At 37.8% G+C, this 19,952-nt stretch overlaps 3 protein-coding genes across 3 annotated transcripts in view; all 3 read right to left on the reverse strand.

Moving 5' to 3' along the window:
* Nucleotides 1-3: 3 nt before the first annotated feature.
* LOC146139001 (KH homology domain-containing protein 4-like) lies at nucleotides 4-1,619 on the reverse strand. Its single transcript, XM_083394884.1, has one exon. It carries the CDS (start codon nucleotides 1,589-1,591, stop codon nucleotides 8-10), a length of 1,584 nt encoding a protein of 527 aa, XP_083251010.1. The 5' UTR covers nucleotides 1,592-1,619; the 3' UTR covers nucleotides 4-7.
* A 3,228-nt stretch (nucleotides 1,620-4,847) lies between these two features.
* LOC146139002 (solute carrier family 2, facilitated glucose transporter member 5-like) lies at nucleotides 4,848-11,237 on the reverse strand. The gene is made up of 11 exons (XM_083394758.1): nucleotides 11,217-11,237; nucleotides 10,729-10,860; nucleotides 9,985-10,137; nucleotides 9,457-9,568; nucleotides 9,028-9,149; nucleotides 8,363-8,463; nucleotides 7,827-7,974; nucleotides 7,545-7,739; nucleotides 7,091-7,238; nucleotides 5,749-5,906; nucleotides 4,848-5,083 (listed from the first exon to the last, which is right to left on the reverse strand). The coding sequence occupies exons 1-11, from the start codon at nucleotides 11,235-11,237 to the stop codon at nucleotides 4,865-4,867; spliced, it is 1,509 nt and encodes a 502-aa protein (XP_083250884.1). The 3' UTR covers nucleotides 4,848-4,864.
* A 3,157-nt stretch (nucleotides 11,238-14,394) lies between these two features.
* LOC146139003 (uncharacterized) overlaps nucleotides 14,395-19,952 on the reverse strand; it is a 39,349-nt gene continuing 33,791 nt past the window's right edge. Inside the window, exons 10-18 of the mRNA XM_083393576.1 lie at nucleotides 18,907-19,063; nucleotides 18,260-18,409; nucleotides 17,822-17,868; nucleotides 17,507-17,561; nucleotides 17,259-17,349; nucleotides 17,110-17,192; nucleotides 16,516-16,797; nucleotides 15,876-16,394; nucleotides 14,395-15,470 (exon numbers count right to left, since the gene is read on the reverse strand). Coding sequence (XP_083249702.1) covers nucleotides 15,301-15,470; nucleotides 15,876-16,394; nucleotides 16,516-16,797; nucleotides 17,110-17,192; nucleotides 17,259-17,349; nucleotides 17,507-17,561; nucleotides 17,822-17,868; nucleotides 18,260-18,409; nucleotides 18,907-19,063 — 1,554 coding nt within the window. The 3' untranslated portion in view covers nucleotides 14,395-15,300. The remainder of the gene's footprint in view (nucleotides 15,471-15,875; nucleotides 16,395-16,515; nucleotides 16,798-17,109; nucleotides 17,193-17,258; nucleotides 17,350-17,506; nucleotides 17,562-17,821; nucleotides 17,869-18,259; nucleotides 18,410-18,906; nucleotides 19,064-19,952) is intronic.

Consider the following 19,952-nt stretch of genomic DNA (forward strand, 5'->3'; position numbering starts at 1 on the left):
ATCACTCCTAGTTGTGTGACATCCAAAACGGTAAATTTCCAGAGGGTTTTAAATCCTCGTCAGGTTTAGTCGCATCGATGACCGGAACTTCTGCGACGACCGTGTTCTCCTTAAAAGTTCTCCGCTGCTTTTTCTGCTTTTCTTCACTCGAAGTTTTTTCTTTGTTCTCGGTCGAGAATTGTTTATACCCGAGAACGTCGGAGTCATCCGGTTGTTCTTCTTTAAAACATCGTTTCCGACTTTGCTTCACTTCCACCGGTTTTGGGGGGATTGGAATCGGCGGTGGGGGCATTAGGTCCGTCGTTGGGGGGTCAGGGTCGGTTCCAGGGGGTGCAAGAGGGTCTGGAATGCTTTCTACAGGAGCCACAGGTGGAACTGTGGTACCTGGGGGTGCAAGGGGGTACGGGTTGGAATATGGGGGCATACTTGCAATTGGGGGTGCAAAATATGGGTTTGGCATGGGTGGGAACATCGGGGCCGGGGGTTGGGGGTATGATGAGTAGGGGTTAATGGGGGGCGGGACCTGGGGTTGTGCACCGAACCCACTGTTCCTGGAGATATGGGATGCGAGGTCGGTTTTTACAGTTTCAATCAGGTTCAGCACTAGTTTTTTTGCCGCGTCGACCCCAGTTTGAGTTGGGTGACTTATAAAAACGTACATTGCCTCAAAAGCTTCACGACCCGAGGTGGGCTCAATGAACCCTGACCCCCGACCTCTCAGAATGACCTTTGCTGCTGTTGAGTTTGCGATGAAGTTAAAGTTTGTGTAATTAAACCCAATCAGTTTTGTCCGTAGATCAAATCCACTAGGGGCGCTGTCCATCCCCACAAACACTTTTTCCTGGACGAAATTCCCCGTTGGTAAAGTTGGTTGTCCAACCATCGGAACAACCGGCTTGTTTGGGGTTAATTCGCTTGAAGGAGATGGTTTTAAAGTACTCAAAGGAGCATTGTTTGTCGTTGGATGCTTTGAAATCATGTCACGAAGTTTCGAGAGAGCCATGTCCACTTTTAACTTGACTGGAGACTGAATAAAAAGATGGAGTTGTTTCTCGATTCCTGTTAAATGTGACTTTTCCTGGGTTGTGAGGTACTGCCCCTTCATTGAAACTGCAGCCCCAGTTTCTTTATTTATTGCGTCTTGGATGCTAAAGTGGGCGAAATGTGTGCGTGTGCTCAGCGGAAGGTCGTTGATGTCGATCTTAGCAACGTAAGAATCAAAAACCTTAGTTGTTGGGGATATTTGAATAATGTTCAACAAAGCGTTGGGAGCCTGGACCGGAGCTATAGCTGGTTTAAGCAACGTTTCGTCCGATAATTTCCCCTTGGCTCGTAGACTTGCATTTATCCTGGCAGCTGCAGCGGCCGCAGCTTGCTTTGGATCAATTTTAACCGGAATGGCGTCACTCGGGGGTCGATCAGAGAACTTTGACCTCCTGGGTTTCCCGTTTGCCGTTTGTGGGCCGTCGCTGAACTTTGACACCTTAGTTTTAGCAGGTTCCACGTTCTTGGGCAGCGGAACTCGAAATGAATCAGTCGGAGCTTTCATATTATTTTCAAGTTTAGGTGAATTATTGTTAAAACTGTTCATCTTTAAAACATAAAGGATTTGTAGATCACCTGCGCCAAAATACAACTAAACCATACGGTTTAACGTTAGATAAACTTTTTTTAACTTTTTCCTCCTATTGAAAAGTTGCTATCGTCCTGCAAACCAACATTTATCTTGCTTCAACAAGCTTCTCAGTGAGTTGGTTATAAATATAAAAAGCTTGTTGAACTATTTGTTGGCTAACAGACAAAACAGACAATCTATGCACAAGCATTTCATGGCACTTAACGTTGAGATTCTGGGTGTTGAAAATCAAATTTTTAGGTGTGCAAAAACATAATTGCAAAGGTTAAAAAACCTAGAACAATTTAGTTACTATTTCAGGTGTGCACACCAATTTATTTTAGAAAAAAAAAACGGGTGTGCAACTGCCACAGAATGCAGACTGGCACAAATACTTTTTTTTTCACAATATTTAACAAATGTGATACACACATTAAAAGGTATATAAATGTCTACATGTATGTAACTTTTGTAACCTTTTCACCCCCTCCCCTCACACACATAAAAAAACATTAGTAACAATTACAATTATTTAATTGCTGGGCCACAGAGTATACCAGAACTTGCACCCAGTCTGCGTTTCATTGCATTTTCGACAAGATGCAGTGAGTGCAGGTAAAAGCTTTTTTGCACGCCTGGCAAATCAGAATCTAGCAAAACTCAACATTTTTACAGAATTTAGATGTGCAATTCACCAATTCAGGTGTGGTTGAAATTGCTTAATATATATATTGTGTGTACACCTGCCACAAAATGCAGATTGACACTTAACCGCATGTTTTATTTTCATCGGCCAATTGCAATAGTGGAAAGACACAGTAGGGCGCTGGTCTAGAATCCTACCACATTTTTGTCCGGGGGTTTATATTGCTAACAATATTTGGGTTAGGGTGAGAGTTAGCGTTCGCCGTTCAGGTGTGGGCACTGCTGGAAAGTATGGCATATCTTGACGAGATCTCGCGGGTGCACGGCCTAAAAAATCCGGGTGCAACTAAGGTCAAAAAATGGACTTCGGGTGAACTTTATGATTTTCCAAAGCACTCTGTATTGCATACTTGTAAACGTATGCTGCACAAGCGTTTTACATATTTCGGGTGCAGTTCAGATTTTTTCGTGGTGCACTTTTAAAAGGTTGAACAAATCTCGCGGGTGCACTTACCATACTTTCCACAGTGGGATGTGGGTAGGTCAAGTAATATTATTATATTTATTTAACCGAGCAATTTTAAATTTGACAACTCATTTCATTAATGTTAAAAACAAATGGTAGGATTTTAGACTGGCGCCCTAGCTTTTATACAAAATAAAAACAAATGTTTCGGGCATAATAAATCCACAAACATTTAAGTAAATTGTTGATGCTAACTATAATAACGTTTGATTGTATATGTTTGTAATAACATTGCTGATAATGTAATTTGCACAATTTTTTGAATCAGGAATAGTTATATGTTTCGAAATTAAATATTTTATTTTATTTATTTATTTTTCTTTACGTTCTTTTTATTCTAATTACTTTACAGAAACTAGCATAAAAAACCAAAATCTGCAAAAAAGTTAATAATTCACAAAACCTACAATAGTTTCATACACTTTAACACATCGAATAAAACTTTTTTACGCTTTGCTGATTTAACTTTATTTATTCACTTTCAACGTTTAAATCGCTAAATTTAATAATTATTTCAAATCAATTTTATGCTTTGTCGAATAAATGTAAAATTATTATAGAAATTTGGGACTTCCCTAAACCAAACCTGTTTTATTCAAACTTATTGAGTTACATACCCAGAACATAGTACTTTGAAGCCAAAATTATATATATTGTTTTCTGAAAATTAAGGACTAAAAATTGAGGATTCTGTTGTTGTTGAAACATTCACATGACAAATAGATTCAAGAATATAGCACTGAACAATATTCGAAAGAGTTATTTGAAAGAAATATAATATTTTTTGGACCCTAGTAGGATTATTTAGCCACTTGAGGCGCCAAAGAACCATTAAAATGATTAGGGTTCTTCCGATTTTACGGTCTTATCACCAAAACTAGTGGTGAAACTGGACCGACGTTCATGTAAAATTATTTTCGCAGACAGGTTTTACTGGTAAAAATATGTTGCTTTTCATTAGGCTATCCGCCATCTCATTGAATGTATTTAGTTTAAGATTTAAGGTAACTTGTTTTGGACGACTCTTAATGGCCTAACTTTAAGACGTCAGCTTTGAAATGAATATTGTTCGGTTCTATTTTTAACCCTGCAACGAAAGATCACATATAAAATGTTTTATCGCTGGCGAGAGTAAGTTTAGGCCCAAACAGTCGCAAATGATCGTTTAATTTTCTCAAAATTGCCACCGTAGTGCAGGTTTCTTTTCAATAATAACTGTTAAGCGTATTTACACTTTTAAAACCTACTGTCGTTATCGCCACCTAGCGGACATTTGGTTCAATCCTTTTTTTCCATTGGTGGTTTTATTTGAAGCTAGTTTAACATTTAATGTGAACACGACACGGTTTGCCATTTTACTTTGTAATTTTTCGTTCGTTTAACGATCTTAATTATATTTTATCTTATCCTCTACTAGCATTGAAAACAGTTGCGTGAACAATAATTTGAGTGGATTGCAATTCCATTAAAACAAAATAAATGTTTAGCCACAGTCTCAATGCAAGAGAGCGTGGCAACCATAAGTATTCGAATTATTACATTTTATGAAAGCCTTAAAAGTAGAATCTATAACACTTTTATAAAAAAAAAAAAAAAAAAACTAACACGTAGTGGCCACGTTTTTAAACATAATTCTCATTTTAAAAGATAAACACACACATGTGTCGAACAACTGTGATCTAGCCCTTACGTATCATTAGCAGGCTACAACAAAAGCCATCGCAGATTCACCTAATCTGTCGATCAATGATGCAAGCAGGGCAGGCTAGAAAAACAACTAGCCTGCAGTGAGGTTCGAACTCACGACCTCCGGCCACACGGCTAGTTGTTTTAGCATGTCTTTGCTTGCATGAAAATACTTAAATCTATCAAGCAATTCGGTTAATCTATTTGAAGGATCCCTGTATACTACTTCTTGATATTTGATCATTAAAAACAAAATATTTCAATGTGCAAATGCTAGATTTGTATTTAATTTGACCAATTACCTTCAAAACCACCGTTATACAACATTTACTAGAATTAAGTTAAAAAATATTGGCGATTAATTAAAATGCCTAATTCAAGTCAAGTTGACGTCACAACTTCGTCATACGCTGTTCGTCTGTGACGTCATAGGCCTGGTTTTTGGTCCCCAGGTCGACGGTTGCTATGGGAACGCGGTTCCACTTTGCGAAGTGACTCTGCACCTGGGGAACACTCTTCCCCTGGGTTTCCGGCACAACGATCTTGATGTAGGCGAACGTTGCTATGGTTACCACGAGGAACGGAGTGAGGGCGGCGTAAAGTAGGTGATCCTGGAAAGTCGGTGGTTAGAAATTTACAAGTTGTCCCGAACCATGGCTCAACCAAATTGAGGTAATCCTAACATGTGGCTGTTAAACTGGGGTCTATGGACCCCTTGAGGGTACACGTTAACTATACTTTAGGGGGTCCATGAAGGCAAAGAAGAAAGTCTAATGAAAAAAAGGTTTGTGTGACGTCATCTCCGAAAATATATTGCCTACCTTGGTCCATGCGAAGGAAAAAAAAGTTTAGGGGTCCGCGGCAAAAAAGTTTGAGAAACATTTTTCTGTCGTTGAAAAAAATACGGTAAGTTCCACGAAAAGGGAATTTCGACGCGATCTTAGAAATTTAAAAAACGAAAAAAGAATAGTGTTCCAAATTATTAAAATTTTCAAAAATATGATCTTGCCAAATTTTAAATTAAGAGCTTCAAAACCAAAAACGCCCCCAAAGACCAGATTGCATCCCATAATTTCCGGCCGCCAAAGATTGGCATTAATAATTTCTTTGCCGAATTGATCGCACACCGTGAGTGTTTTAAACTTGACTTTATATAAATTATATTCTATTAAGGGCATTGGAAATTCACTGCTTAAAGCTCGCTTAATTAAGATGAAACCCAACAATGACGTCATAGACCAACACCCCCCATATTTTATGTTGGTTTGGAACTTACGAACAAGTAGGGGGTGATAAATCCGATGAGCGCAAACCACATCCACAAGTTGAAGGCGCACAACGTCATCGCAGCTGGGCGCGCTGATTGGTCGAAAAGCTCGGGCGTGATCGAATACGTCACAGCACCGGGACCAATGCAGAATCCCGTAATGAAAGCTGTAGAGGTCAAACAATGATGTAAAGGTCAAATGTTACAGACTTCAAACTATGAAGTAGAGGTTGATTAATTCGACAGAAGTGAAATGTTGCAACCAAGGTCAAACTATGAAGTAGAGGTCAAATGTTACAAGAGAGTTCAATTAATTTGAGAGGTCAATAATGTTACAGAGATAAATTGCGACAAAGGTCAAACTAAGGTTTAGAGGTCAAATATGTAAGGTTTCTAATACGATTGTATTGGCGTTGGAAACACATACGCCACTTGTGTATTTTGAGTTTAAAATAAGGTTTAATTTGGGGCCTAAGAAAAGATCAAGCGAAAAATAAAACTTGAAAAACTTTTAGGTCGATAAAATAGTTGCAGTCTTACAGCTTTAGTGGAACATAATTACCAAATGACGCTTCTTGATTTTAAAAGAGCAAATATTTAACTTCCTAGGAAACGTTTCCAACTCACAGAGCAATAAAGTTAACTGGTTTAACGATGAACCTTCGCGTAAACCCTGTTACAACCCTCGCTAGAATTACTGCTTTGTAAACATGCTGAGCTATCGCTTGAGGAGGTTTGGCGATTCTTCTGTATTCAGTTATTTCTGTACGATTGGAGTGCAACAAAACAAGAATGTTTCCCTACGTTACGCACACTTGGTGTGTGTTGTTTTAATGCAGTTTATCGCTACATTACATTAAACCACTAAGTAAAGATACTGGAAGGATATACAACGTAGCATATCATCTTTTTGCGGCTTCAGCAAAATGTCACCTAATCGTAACGATAAGTAGTTAATCTTTTTTTCAGTAAAGTTAACTTTTTTAAGGCCACAATTAACACTTCAAAGAATAAGGGCTCCAACTGTAAATTGTAAAAGTGAAATAGCATATATGGTTGAATATTTTCCCACCGCGTATTCTTGGTTGTTTGACAGCCCTATGGGTGGATTGCTGAATTTTATTTACGTAAATAGGTAAAAAAGCAGGCTCTAGAGTCGGAGCCGGGCCCGACGAAATCACACATTTGGTCGGAGTCGGACTAGGGTTGTTTTTAACCGACTCCGCAGCCCTGATCAGTCGTTTACTGTAAGATAAACATCGCAGGGTTCGGCTAGAGTGGATTGGTATAGTGCGCCGTAAGCGATAAAGTGTGGAGGCAACTGTACTACTGTGATGGTGGTCGTGCTTACCTAGAGCTGCTAATATGCTGAGGTAGGACAACCAGTCGACCTTAGATTGTAAACCGGCCGTCAAAGTGTAAAGCACGATTGAAACGCATATGATCAGGTTGCCGACCAATAACAACTTCTTCCGACCAACTTTGTCGCACAAAATGCCCTGAAAAATAAACATACGAATATAAGCTGTTTCCTTTTGTAAAAAAAACGAAGTTGTTTTTAAAAAAATCCCATATTTTCTTTTAATATATATTGTTTTTAACTTTTGCTGAAAAGGCTAAACAACCTTAGTTTACATAATTATTTAATTGGACTTAAAACATCAATTAATCCGTAATTGTGACGTTATTAAATCCGATTGTCATAAAGGTAATAAAGTAATAATTTGCTTCAAAAACTCCTGAATACACAAAATATAAATGCAAGTACTTAAAACTACTTCTCGTGAATCACGTGATCCACTCACCCCCACAAGGTTCATGACGACTTGATAAAAAGTCACACCTATTGTGACGTAACTGACAATACTCAGGGGAACCCCCGCAATAACGAACACGTCATCCAAGTAGAACTGGATTCCGTTGATTCCATTCAACTGCATTCCGCTCATTAACACGATCCCAGACACCAGCTGCCACCTGACACGACGTGACGTCACCACCTATGACGTCACAACACCGTTAGTCGTCATCGTTACGTCACAACCCACTAATGCCGCCTGCAAGTCATGGACTAAATACATATAAACCTGACTGATTGTTAGCGCTTTGCTTTTCTTGTTGAATTCGGCTTCGTTCGACAAGTGACGTAACTCGCTGGTGACGTCATCGCAACCTCGGAGTCGCTTCAAGACGATCTCGGCATTCGCGCGGTCGTTCTGGTCCAAGAACAAAGCCCTGTGTGATATCATATATGTTACGTCACAGCATAATGGTTATGACTAGGATGTCCGATAATTGTTCCGATGCATGACAACGTCAGCAAAAGTATAACAATCTTATCAAAAATGACGTCATTATCATGGTCAAGTAAGTAAAACAATACAACTATAAATAGGAGATGAGGTAATCTTTTTTTTGACATAATTTACTTATATTCAAGAAAGGCATTTACCTTCGGGAAAGATTTAAATAAAATTTGCTTTATTATATTGCCAACCATTGCTGCATTTCCTATTTTCTATATCGGACGAGCACCGATACCAATTTATCGGAAGAGCACCGATATTATCATCAAACATCGCCTAGTTGTGACGCAACAGATGTTTGTGACGTAGGCGTTTACCGGGGGCTTTGTGGCATCCAGGGGGAGTAAGCGAGGAACAAGCAGCTCGGGATAGCCCCTACTGCGAGAAGGTACGGCCATCCACTAGATGTCCCTAGAATCTGAAAAATATAAATAAATAAAAGTCGAGTGGAAACTGCCTGGTCATGTTTGGCGCAAGACGTGGAATGGTGATTGTCGGCCTTCATGTAAATCGCTGTTACTCGCCCTTTCCGGAATATTCGGCGTAAGTGTAACAGCAAAGTTCCACCGATCGAATTATTTTAAACGGATTTTTTGCAAAGTGAGCAAAACACATGTAAAACAATAGCAATAATATGTTTAAAATTAATTAATATGAAGCATGTATTCGTACTGTAGTTTTGCTCAGAACCAATCTCAATAAAGCTAACCACGGACATTCCAACACAACTAAATTAAACGGCGCTACATTTTGGCTCGCCATGGGTTGACAAACATGATGTGGCTTGAATCTCTTTTTTCAGGCTGTTTTTGTCACGAAATGGTCGAGGTCGTGAATTCGAATCTCACCGCAGGCTTGCTTTGCTAGCAGCCAATGCCTTGCGTGCAGTTAAATATTTGGGTCCACACAGATTTAGGTACTAAATATACTTAACAAGATGTTTACGTTTTAGTTGTTGCTGCATCAGCGTTTGCTTCCCCACCTGTTTTAGTCCCAGGACATTTCCAAATAGAACCCCAATTGCGATTGCTAGTGAGAAAATACTTCCAATTATTCCACGTATGTGAGTTGCTGAGATTTCCGAAGCATATATAGGCCCGATACCTGGAAAGTAAGTGAGCAAGCTTATAAATCTACTCACAGCTCAACTATTTACTAACGTTCACCCTAGCATTAAAATTATATTAAAAATAAATTATTTTATATATACGTTTATCTATATTTTTTTGTTTTTTAACCCTCTTCAAAATTTTTAACGTTAATTTCATGATAAATCTGTCACCTTTTTATTTTATTTTTATTACATTTTTTTTGTTTCCTCCTTTTTTACGTTTATTAGGTTTCTTTTAGTTTTTTTAGTTTTTTTCAAATTTTTTAATATTTGTACGTCTTCCACATCTAGCATGTTCACCTGTCCCGATGGCTGCGTAGAGCCCGAGCACGAACCTTCCGACGATCAGCGCTTCGTAAGAATTCATTCCAGCTGATCCGCTCATGAGGGCTGTGGCGATGAAACAAATCACCTGGAGTATTGGGAGGAAAATAAGGGGAGATGGTGAAATATAAGCAAGATAATACTTAGTTATTCTTAATGGCCGAATCAGACCGGGAACAGATAAACACTTTAGCAGGAAGCAGGTTTCTAGGTTTTGTTTTGGGGCATGATAATATTTTCAGAGATGACGCCACAAAGTTATACAAACGTGACATTATAAAATTACCGTTAAGTGCACCACAAAGTTCGTTTATATTGTTAAAGTTTTAGTTTGGAGAGGTGTTACTTTCAGTACAAAATATATTTTACAAAAAAACGCCTTCATGGGCTAAAAACCTCGTTATCAAAATGGACCAAGACACTAGAAACGTAATGTAAATTCAATGTTTTGCTTTTACGTGTTAAAATAGGCAAAACTACAGTTTGGGGGGTATGTACTCGCACCTGGCTGTAGATGAGGCATCTTCTCCTCCCAAACCTCGTCACTAGTGGGCGCACAAACATCGACCCAACCATGCCACCTAGCGGATAAAGTGAGGCTGTTAAAACCCAGAGAAGTTCGAGCGTAGAGCCGTTCATGTAGGTACCGTAGCGAATCTGCATCAACAAAATGATTTGCTGTGACAAGGCTCTAACTTCAAACATATGACGCAATTAACTTGAATTATGGATGTCGTATTATAAGATTGAAGCCAATACTTGATTAGCTGCAACATGGCAATTAGGTGAAAATGGGCCTTTTTGTAAATTTTAATTTAATCAATTTTGCTTGTTGTTTAAATTTTACAAATTGTCTAGGGATAAGTAGGGTTGTACGATGTCAAGTGGAAGTATCGATACTCGTCCTAGGGTTGTATCGGTGCCGATCCGATACTAGGGTGGTATCGCTGTCCGATGCAAAATTACTATTGGGATTATATTTGCGATCTAAAGCACTAATTCTATCTAGAAAGGTAAAGTCATCAAAAATAGTAAGATAACAACTGGAGGTAACTAAACTCCTTAACGGTAAAGCAAATTTTGGCATAGTAATCTCAAAAAAATACTCTCAAACGTTTCATTTTCATCTGTTTTGCTCGTTTAGCATTTTAATGACGTCATTTGCTATCAAATCGAAACGTAATACTTCTTTTTAAAAATATCACATATCTGACGTCATAATTTTCAACTCCGTTTATTCCCACTTACAAAGTGCGATTGGTTGTAGAACTGTTGTATTGGTTGTGAAGCCGAGTTGGTTGTTCCAATGCTGAAGCCGTAAGTGAATAGAAATGTGAGGGGGGTCACCACTGCTGGCACCAACGCGTATCGCGTCACACGCTAAAACAACAATACAAGACAATAGAAATCGAACTGCAATCGAACAAAAATTATAATCAGATTGCAATTGTAATCCAACCACATTTCACAAACAAAAATCAATTATAAATAAACGTAAGCAAATGCATTTTAAGTAAATCAAATACGGAGCAAGATAACGTTTAAAACTTGTAAATATAATACGAGATACGAGAAAAAGTTTACATCGTTATAGACATAAAAATTTGGTTTTACATATCTGTTTTGGTCGTTAAAATATTTAAATTATTATTTTTTTAAATATATAGACTAAATACCAAATAAAACAAGTAGGCTATTAGCGAAATCCTGCATTTTTAAATATAAATGCCACTTGCCTGTTTTGCTTGCTTCTCCATGGCGATGAAAATAATCTGATTAAATTTAATTGTATTACAAAACAATTTAACGCAGCAAACTTTTGCCTGTTTTTTAAAAAAAAAGCTTAACTCTAAATAAACAGTTCAAGCAAACAATTTGAGACAAAAAATGTTTGGTTTTAAATGTTCTCGCGGGCCGCCAGTTGGACTTGATTGAAACCCCTGTTATAAGATGCTTCCAAAATAGAATTTTGCGTTAAGCTAAACACATGTCTCGGTTAAGTTCCAGATTCATAATTCAAGCTTTCTCAGTGCTTAACATATTAGTATTGCCAGATGGATGGTTAGAATAGACTGAATCGAAATAATCGCTTGTGGCCTTTATACTTTGCAAGAACTTTTCCACGAAAAAAATCTTTGTGGTTTTGTGTTCCATCGCATTAAGTAATAAAAGTAGAAAAAATATTATATACAAATATAAATTAGAAGTACTTGCACTGTTTTTTGTTTACATTTTTTGATATGGGATGATCAACTAATTATATCAAGGTATGTTTTACAGAAAGTTGAGCTGGTCTAGAATCTACCACTTTTTACAGTAACGAAACGAGTTAAAATTAAAATTGCAAGAAATAAATAAGTATGAGAGAATAAATCTAATATTAATACTTAACTCGCCAACACCCAAACGCTAACTCGCACCCTAACCCAAATATTGTTAGCAATGTGAGACAAAAGATGAGGTAGAATTCTAAAGCAGCCCTTAACGCTGCTAGTTCTATTAATTTATGCTTAACGGAAGAACATAAACAGCAGTTTGTAAAAGAATTATTTGCCTGACTGAACTCTTGCACAGCTAGTTACTAATTATCCCAGTGTTTCCCTCAATAGATAAAGGCCCGTTTACACTACAGCCGCACTGAGCTGCGATGGGCGTAAAAATCGCTTCAAACGTAATGTGTTTCTATAGCTGCACGGGGCTTGAGTTTAGCAAAGCGTGAAACGCTCGCCACAATATAATTTAAATGCAAATTACGCCCAGCGCAGCTCAGGGCAGCTGTAGTGTAAACGGGCCTTGACTTACAATACAAAGTATAATATTACTGTTTTATTGTTAAGCTTTGCTAAATAAAACCTACAAGCCATCGAGGCAAACAACTTTTATTCTCACGCAGATAAAATGTCGAAATCCTAGTCTGTATTCTGTGAACTTGCAAACCTTATATTTGCTCCAAAAGCAAGTTTTATTCACACTTCAAATAGTAACTTACACCTAGTTTCGTAAATAGGTCGAGTTATGGTGGATTCCTTAAGCCCAGGTGTGTATAAAAGCTTGACTACACATCTGCATACTTCTAAGTTTGGCGATACACACCCAACAGGACTCAAAACCAAAATGTGCAAACATCCAAGATATCGGGTAACTTGCCATGAAATGCAGACTGAAGTTGAACAAGTTAAACCCAACTTCTAGTTGCAAAAGATAAAACTGTTCAGTTAACGACAAAACAATTTGGCATGTGACGTAACAAACAACGTAACAATACAAAGGGGAATATCTAGAACCGCCAAGATTGATCACAGAATCTGACGAAATGACAGAAATTACTTTTTTCACAGAAGTTCCAATTAAAAAAATACAAGCCAAACGCAAAATAAAAGGGCACAAAGCAAATTGAACAGCTTTTTGCAGCTAAACAATTATATTGTCATTTTCGAAATACAATCTAAATCAGCTTACTGCCAGTTTAAAGTTTGAACAGTCATTTCCTCTTAAGTTCTCTTTTAAACTACGTCACTATATTGTTCTTACCAAGCTGTTTATAATGCACTTTTGAAATCATCCAGTCCTACTATAAAAAAGTTAATACAGCAGCTTTGTAAACAAGTCATTGTACAATAACTTTGTGGGGCGCAGCCACAATGAAATAAAGTTTATTGCAAATAAACAAACAACAAACAGTACTTACAGGTACTTACGATATACCTACAATAATTAACCTCTTTAACGTAGGCGATCTGACTCCAGCTAAGTGAACAGTGAGACTGCTAAATTAACGATTTACAACATTTCTGATATAGCCTACATCGGACAGATGTGAGTAATTACTAATTCGTTAGAAAACGCGACACAAAACACGACTTAGGAAAACGGCCATTCGACGAACCAATTTATACAACACGCGACAGGAAATTAAAGTGACAGCATGAGCGATTGAGCCGGCAGACAGAATGCACAGAGTTTACGGGGTCACGGTTTCAAAGTCCAAAAGCTCTACAACTTAAACAAGTCAAGTCATTTGCAATTTTGCAAAAAAATAACAAGTCAAGTCCCAGTCCAGTCTCAATAATTAGGTCAGTCAACTTTAGGACTCTTGTCATAAAATAAAACGGTAAACCATAAGAATTGGTTAACTTGTCCGAATATAAGCCGTAACTCATCAAAAAATACGAAAAATGCAGCAAGCAAAATTGTTTTATGTGCGAAAATTAGGATAAATAACCCAATTTCTCAAAAAATGCTTTTTGAAAACATTTCATTTTAACCCAAGTCATTCGTCCAAAAGACCTGAATCAAGCCATTTAACAACAGTGACTAAGTGCACTCATTACAACACTGTAATACAGTATAAGAAGGCTACGCAGCTAAATGTAGTTATTTTCTGTTTTACGCCAATTATGTTTGACATTTGTCGCTTTAACATTGTTTTAAGCAATAAAAAACAAATAAATCATTGACTGAAAAATAAAATGGCTTGAGCTAAACCTGTAGCACAATGTATTTTACCACAAAAACTTGTTCCATTGCTTTTATAACCAGGATAAAAAGCGCTGGTAAAAAATATTGTTCATGTTAATTTACAAATCTAAACGATTTAAGAAACGCTTTGTTTTGCGTTTTTAAACCAACTTTTTAACTTTCCACATAATAACAAGCATCTCTACTTCCCAGCTAGAACCCTCCACTACTTTATGTAGCTTCAGAGAACTAAGGTTGTAACCAACTGATTCATTTTAACGAGGAATCTATAAAACCGTCGATTGAGGCTTAACAATGGAAAAAGTCGAACTGTAAATAATTCGTAAATCAACTGAGTCACTAAGTGCCATAAAATAAGCAAACATTAACCTACTTAAGCTTTCGTTTCAACGATTCGCTTTTTAAGACGCTTTCTGAAAAGTAAGCTTCAATAAATTCAGACAATGGTTATATTTTACTGTTATATTGTTTCGTAACAACGTACATTGAAACGAGCATAATTAGAACAAGAAGGTAAACAATAACTATTTATTGCGTCATAAAGCAGATACAAACACTTCGTTTCGAACAATTGAAAGTTATTTCTGTTTCGGAGCAAATCTTTTTTCGCTCGCAAACTTTTCGGAGCCACTTGAAGACAATATGTAAGTGATACGTCACAATACTGGTAATAATGACGTAATAAGCAGCAAATAAACACTGAGCAATGCATAATAACACGAGAAAAGAATAATAATGGCAAAAAGAAAATATTTGGCAAAAATAAGCAAAAAAAGAAGAAAAGTTGAATCCAGGAATGCCCAAATATGGAATGGCCGATTATATTGTTACACGTGGCTTTCTATAGTTGGCAAGAAATCTAAAGCAAGCTAGGCAGTCTATTGAACTATGAGTAGGGATGACCGATAATATCGGATCGGAGCCGATACCCGATACCAAGTGGTAGTATCGGTACTCGTCCGATAATATCGGATCGGAGCCGATACCCGATACCAAGTGGTAGTATCGCTATATGTCCGATACTGGTATATCGGAAGTGGTAGTATCGCTATATGTGGTATCGCTGCCGATACGATACAAACAAACGCAGCGATTCTAACAACTGGACGTTTGAGAAAATTTTGGTCTAAACAGAAAATACCTTGGAAGTTTCAATGTCGTCAGGTTTCCTTGATAACCACAGTAATGACGTCATTTGGGATCGGATCGCGATACTTTTGTCCAAAATATCGGGTATCGGAATGAATTGTCAAGTATCGGACATCCCTAGCTGTGACGTCATCATCATCATTGTTACGTCATGGTTGTTTCACACTTGTTGAAGTAAAAATGGCGGGAAATTCAAACGGGCGTGTGCAGATCTAATTGGTTGTAGTTGTTGGTCGTCACGACAACCATGCACTTTCCCGCGCTTTCGCCCGATATTGGCGGGTTTTTGGGGCGATATAATTGGTCGTAACCGCTTTGCTGGCTTCCACGTGACGACGAGTGACGCAAGCCAGGCTCGTAACCTGGAAAAAACAATTTGTTTTAATGAAGCTCTAAACTTAATAAATAAAACTTCAAACTTTCAGTTTAAAACACATTTTATTTCCAACAGATGTTTTAAGCTACGTTAAATAAAGAAAAAAATTGGAATTATTTAAAATAATTAATATCTGTGATTTAATTACATTTATAAGTCAGCTTTCCGTTTATAAACTAAAAACCCAGCTTTGCCAGACTGAATATATTATTTCACATTTTGAAAAATAAATGCGTTTATAGAAATTTTATAAAGTCAAGTTTTCAACGTGAAAATAATTTGCATAAATATCAAAACCTTACACTTACACGAGTTATTCTTCATCAAACAAACTTTATTAAAAAACAAAAACAAACGTTTACGTTTCAAATACAAACAATAATAGACCCACCATTGTGACGTGACATCGCGGGGTCGCTTCCGGCCATTATGACGTCACCATTAGTATTGGGCGGCGAGAACGGATGAGACCTCGGTGTTTTGTACGACGCCTTTCTACCGCTGGGTGGCGCATCAGGAACCGCGGAGTAGTAAGGGGGGTATGACGTCACTGGCGGGGAAGAACCCCCCGATGACGTGGAGTTCCTTTGTGACGTCACATGCTCGGGGGACCTGCTCCCCCCTCGCTTCCGGCTCAAGTTGAACCTTGGGGCTGTGAAATGGGCGGGGGCCGTTTTAGGGGGCTGGGGGAACTCCCCGACCGAGTTGTGGTGAGGGAAAGTCCCCGACCTTGACCGGCCCCCGAATGACGTCATGTGGGCGGGGGGAAACACCGGGTCCTTCCCCCACGAGCCCTCAGACCGCTTGCTGTGGTGGCTCGACGCTGTCGACGCTTTTGATGACGTACGAGGGTTGGTGACGTAATCAGTGACGTTGTCGGGAATCACCTGATACTCGTGGTCTTCATCGTCTAAAAATTAAACAAATTAAATATTTATCTAAAAATGATAAAACAATACAAATTATTCACTTCTTTAAACTTCCAAATAAACAATCGCAATTATAATGTGATTGTGACGTCATAACCTCACCTGTTTGAAAGCTGTCGCTGTCGTCATGGCAACTGCGTTGAGGTTGCAGAAGCGCGTTGCTAGGGCCAGCTACGTCACTGCCGGCCGTGTATGTCGTCACAATCTCGCCGTTGCTCGCCCTTTGTTCGTCATACAGCAAAGTGACGCCGCCGCGTGCGTTCTGCATTGTGACGTCACGATTGACAGGGTAGCTGTCGGCGTAGTTGTAATTCTTGAAGAGAAAGTTCCCGCTTATTTTTCTCCCGTTTTGTTTCTCGTCTTTCTTGTAGGAAAAGCGCGCGCCTGGAAGAATGACGTCACGAGGTTACGTAATGATGACGTAAGTGGGTTATACATGTTAACCCAAGTTAACTTGAACTTGAGATAAATCATGGGAATTTTAAATTTTAAATAAATTTTATTTTTATGTGACTTTAAAATTGTTACAATGGAAACCAACCCGACTTTATTTTGTACAGATAATTCGTACTTTTGTTGCCACATGTTTGGTTTGGAAAATGTTAAATATAAAAACTGTTGTTATGTTTACCTGTGACGTAACAATTAATCTAAAACAATCCAGGACTTATGGTTAACGTTGCTATGACAACTTACTGTCGATTCCCGCGTGGTAAGTCGCGTTCGTTTGTGACGTAGTAATCTTCGGAACAATCGTTTCAATCTTCGGCTCTTTTTTCCTGAACAATCACGACATTTAGAACAAAATCAACAACCAACCTTATGACGTCACAATCAAAACTCACCTTTTTCGAACGAGAATAAGAACGAGGGCCGCGAGAAGTATTGACGTCACAGCTAGGGCGGCCACGATCGCGATTATGATGATGCTCCGCTCTGTGACGTAATAAAGCATTACCAAAGGCCCGTGGCAATCATGCGAGAAGAATATTCGATAAACGCACGATTACGCAGCCAAGCGTATCAAAGACCGCTGGAGCGCATCGAGCGTGACGTATATTACAAAGGTCTTTGTGACGTATTAGTTGCTTACCATTAAGTGGAACATCTGGGGTTTTGCTGGGATTGTTGTTCGTGCTGACTGGCACCTGGAAAAAATAACATGGAATAAAATAAAATGTGAGGAAAATAAAAAATACATAAGCAACATAAATTAATACAAGAACAACTAAACAAAAACATGAATGTTTATAAATAAGAGGTTTCAAATACAACGAGCTCAGTAAAATTGCAACTTATTTATAAAAACACACAATTAATCTTCAAGGAAAACTTACTTGCAAATATTTTTAGCAAGAAAAAACAAGAAATTTATTACTTTTTACAGCACAAGTTGAAAAATACTCACCACAGGTGGAAGTGTGTTATTAGATGGTTTCGACAAGTTTGTAGATTCTGCACAAAATAAAATATAAATTAAACTGAAAATTAATCTTTTTAATTGATTAACTGATGACCTATATTGTAATAACACATTTGACAGTTAGCTAGCAATGAAGCATGTTAGCCTTTAGGGACTTTTTTTTTTATTGTGAAGCAAAATAAGAGACATGGCTCAGGCTCAAATTCACTAAATTTTAACTCAATAATATTGCTATTTTCTTGTTTGTGTTTTGTTCACTTTGAGCTCCCAAACAGCTCAGTAAAAAGGTTAAGAAACACTTTAAAAAGTACTTTAAATTTTCTTCCGGGTTTAAAAACCTAATCGAGTTCAAAAGGCAAAAGATTTTATGAATTGTTCGTGGAAATATCATTAAACTCGTGTTGTTTGTATTTTGTAGCTCACCAGTCAAAGGTGTGTTAGCTGGTGGGACCTCAGTTGTTGTTGTAGTTATTCTTGTTGTAGGTTTTTTCGTTGTTGTTGTAGTTGCCGTTGTGCTTGGAGGTGTTCTTCTTGTTATATCTTTTGGGATCATAGGAGTTGTAGTGATGTGTTCTGAACAAACAAGGTGATAACAACTTATTAAATAACAAAATAAGCCTATTGTGAACCAATTTCTTGCAATTAAATGTGCGTTAATACTTTTTGGTGATTTTGATACTAATAATGTTCATAAAAGAACTAAATATTTACCTGTAAATATACTGATGTCATTTAAAAACATTTTTATTTTGATGAATATATATTAAAACGGCCGAAGTTCGGCCGTGTAGGTAATCACCTATGCAGGCAATATTCTTCAGGATAATAATGTACAATATAATACATTCTTTTGTCAAAGAAACACAAAAATCCTAACAGTGGCGTATCCCTTATTCTACTTTGACCTGATGAAACAGGGTTATGCAAAAGCTTACCAACATATTCATACTGCTTGTCGTTAAACCGTGCTAATTGGTTTCTAGATCGAACTAGGAAAATACAACTATTAGCTTATACTCAGTGTTGGTGTAAAGAAACAGTGAAAAGTCTACAGTGGTTACTGCACTTACCGTTGGTGTCACACCCATTGAGCTTGATGGTGAGGGCGTACCTCATTGTGAGCTCACGAACCGGTGTGGGGATAACGCGGATGTAGCGCGCCACCAAGCGGGGAGAAATAAAGTTGTTACGTACCTCCGCGAAGTGGTTCGTGTTAGCAGAGAACAACTGGAATGGAACGAAAGTTTAAATTAGGAAAAATGAATAAAAATAAGATTTCAAGGAAACATTATTGAAGTAGTTTGTGGTATTTCATGTGGTAAGTAATGTTGAAAATGAATAAAGAATTATTCGAAACGTTCAAAATGATACCTACATCTGTATGGGCTTTGATTCTTACTATGTGGTAAGTTTACTTATCTATCGTCCAGTGTTGATACACCCGTTTTCGCGGCGACCCAATTATTATAGTTATTAATCTTGTGTGTACCAGCGAAGCTCATGTGCGACCAAATCCTCTTCACTTAGATTTTTGTATGCAAGCAACAATAAGACATTAGGATTAATAACTTGGAGTTTAGTCAATGGTAGCCATGCCGTCCTCTGCAGTTTTATCAAATTTTGAAGTAATTTTGCAAAGAACCAATCTCTTTACATCGAACTATGTAAACTACTGCAGTCAGCGACCCAACCACCCATAGGTTAGAGAAGCATTGTGCATTGAGGTAAGTTTTTTTGTGAGGTAGCCCTGGACTACAGGGAGGAAAAGGTGTCTGTACAAAACCAACCTTAATATGGAGATGCACGGAAAACAAATTGAAAAAAATTAAGTTTAATAAAGTAACACTACAATAAATATATTCATTCGCAATCATTAAAAAAAGTAAAAAAACGCAGTAAGTCCAAGCTGAGTGGTTCTGAGGCAAATTAAATATTACAAGAATTTGTCGTCAAGCGCTAAAATCGCAATAAAATTCATTAACTCAAGTGCGTGGCTTAAAATTGCGGTTTTGAACATTTAATTTTCCCACCTTGACCAGTAATTTTGATCAAAATTTTCGCTCACACTGACAATTACTTTACACAGACCAATATGGACCACACAACCACAACATCG

This window comes from Ascidiella aspersa, chromosome 7 (assembly GCF_963924565.1).
Source record: "Ascidiella aspersa chromosome 7, kaAscAspe10.2, whole genome shotgun sequence".
In the NCBI taxonomy this organism is placed as follows: domain Eukaryota; kingdom Metazoa; phylum Chordata; class Ascidiacea; order Phlebobranchia; family Ascidiidae; genus Ascidiella; species Ascidiella aspersa.

Bases quoted from the DNA above. Each gene is read 5' to 3' on its own strand.
- LOC146139002 (XM_083394758.1), bottom strand. From the start codon at position 11,237: ATGGAGAAGCAAGCAAAACAG. The intron at 8,464-9,027 runs GTGGGGAAGCAA...TATATTTTTCAG, and splicing joins ATGTCCTGGGACTAAAACAG to ATTCTAGGGACATCTAGTGG. The intron at 7,975-8,362 runs GTAAACGCCTAC...GATATCACACAG, and splicing joins TGGATGCCACAAAGCCCCCG to GGCTTTGTTCTTGGACCAGA.
- LOC146139001 (XM_083394884.1), bottom strand. From the start codon at position 1,591: ATGAACAGTTTTAACAATAATTCACCTAAACTTGAAAATAATATGAAA.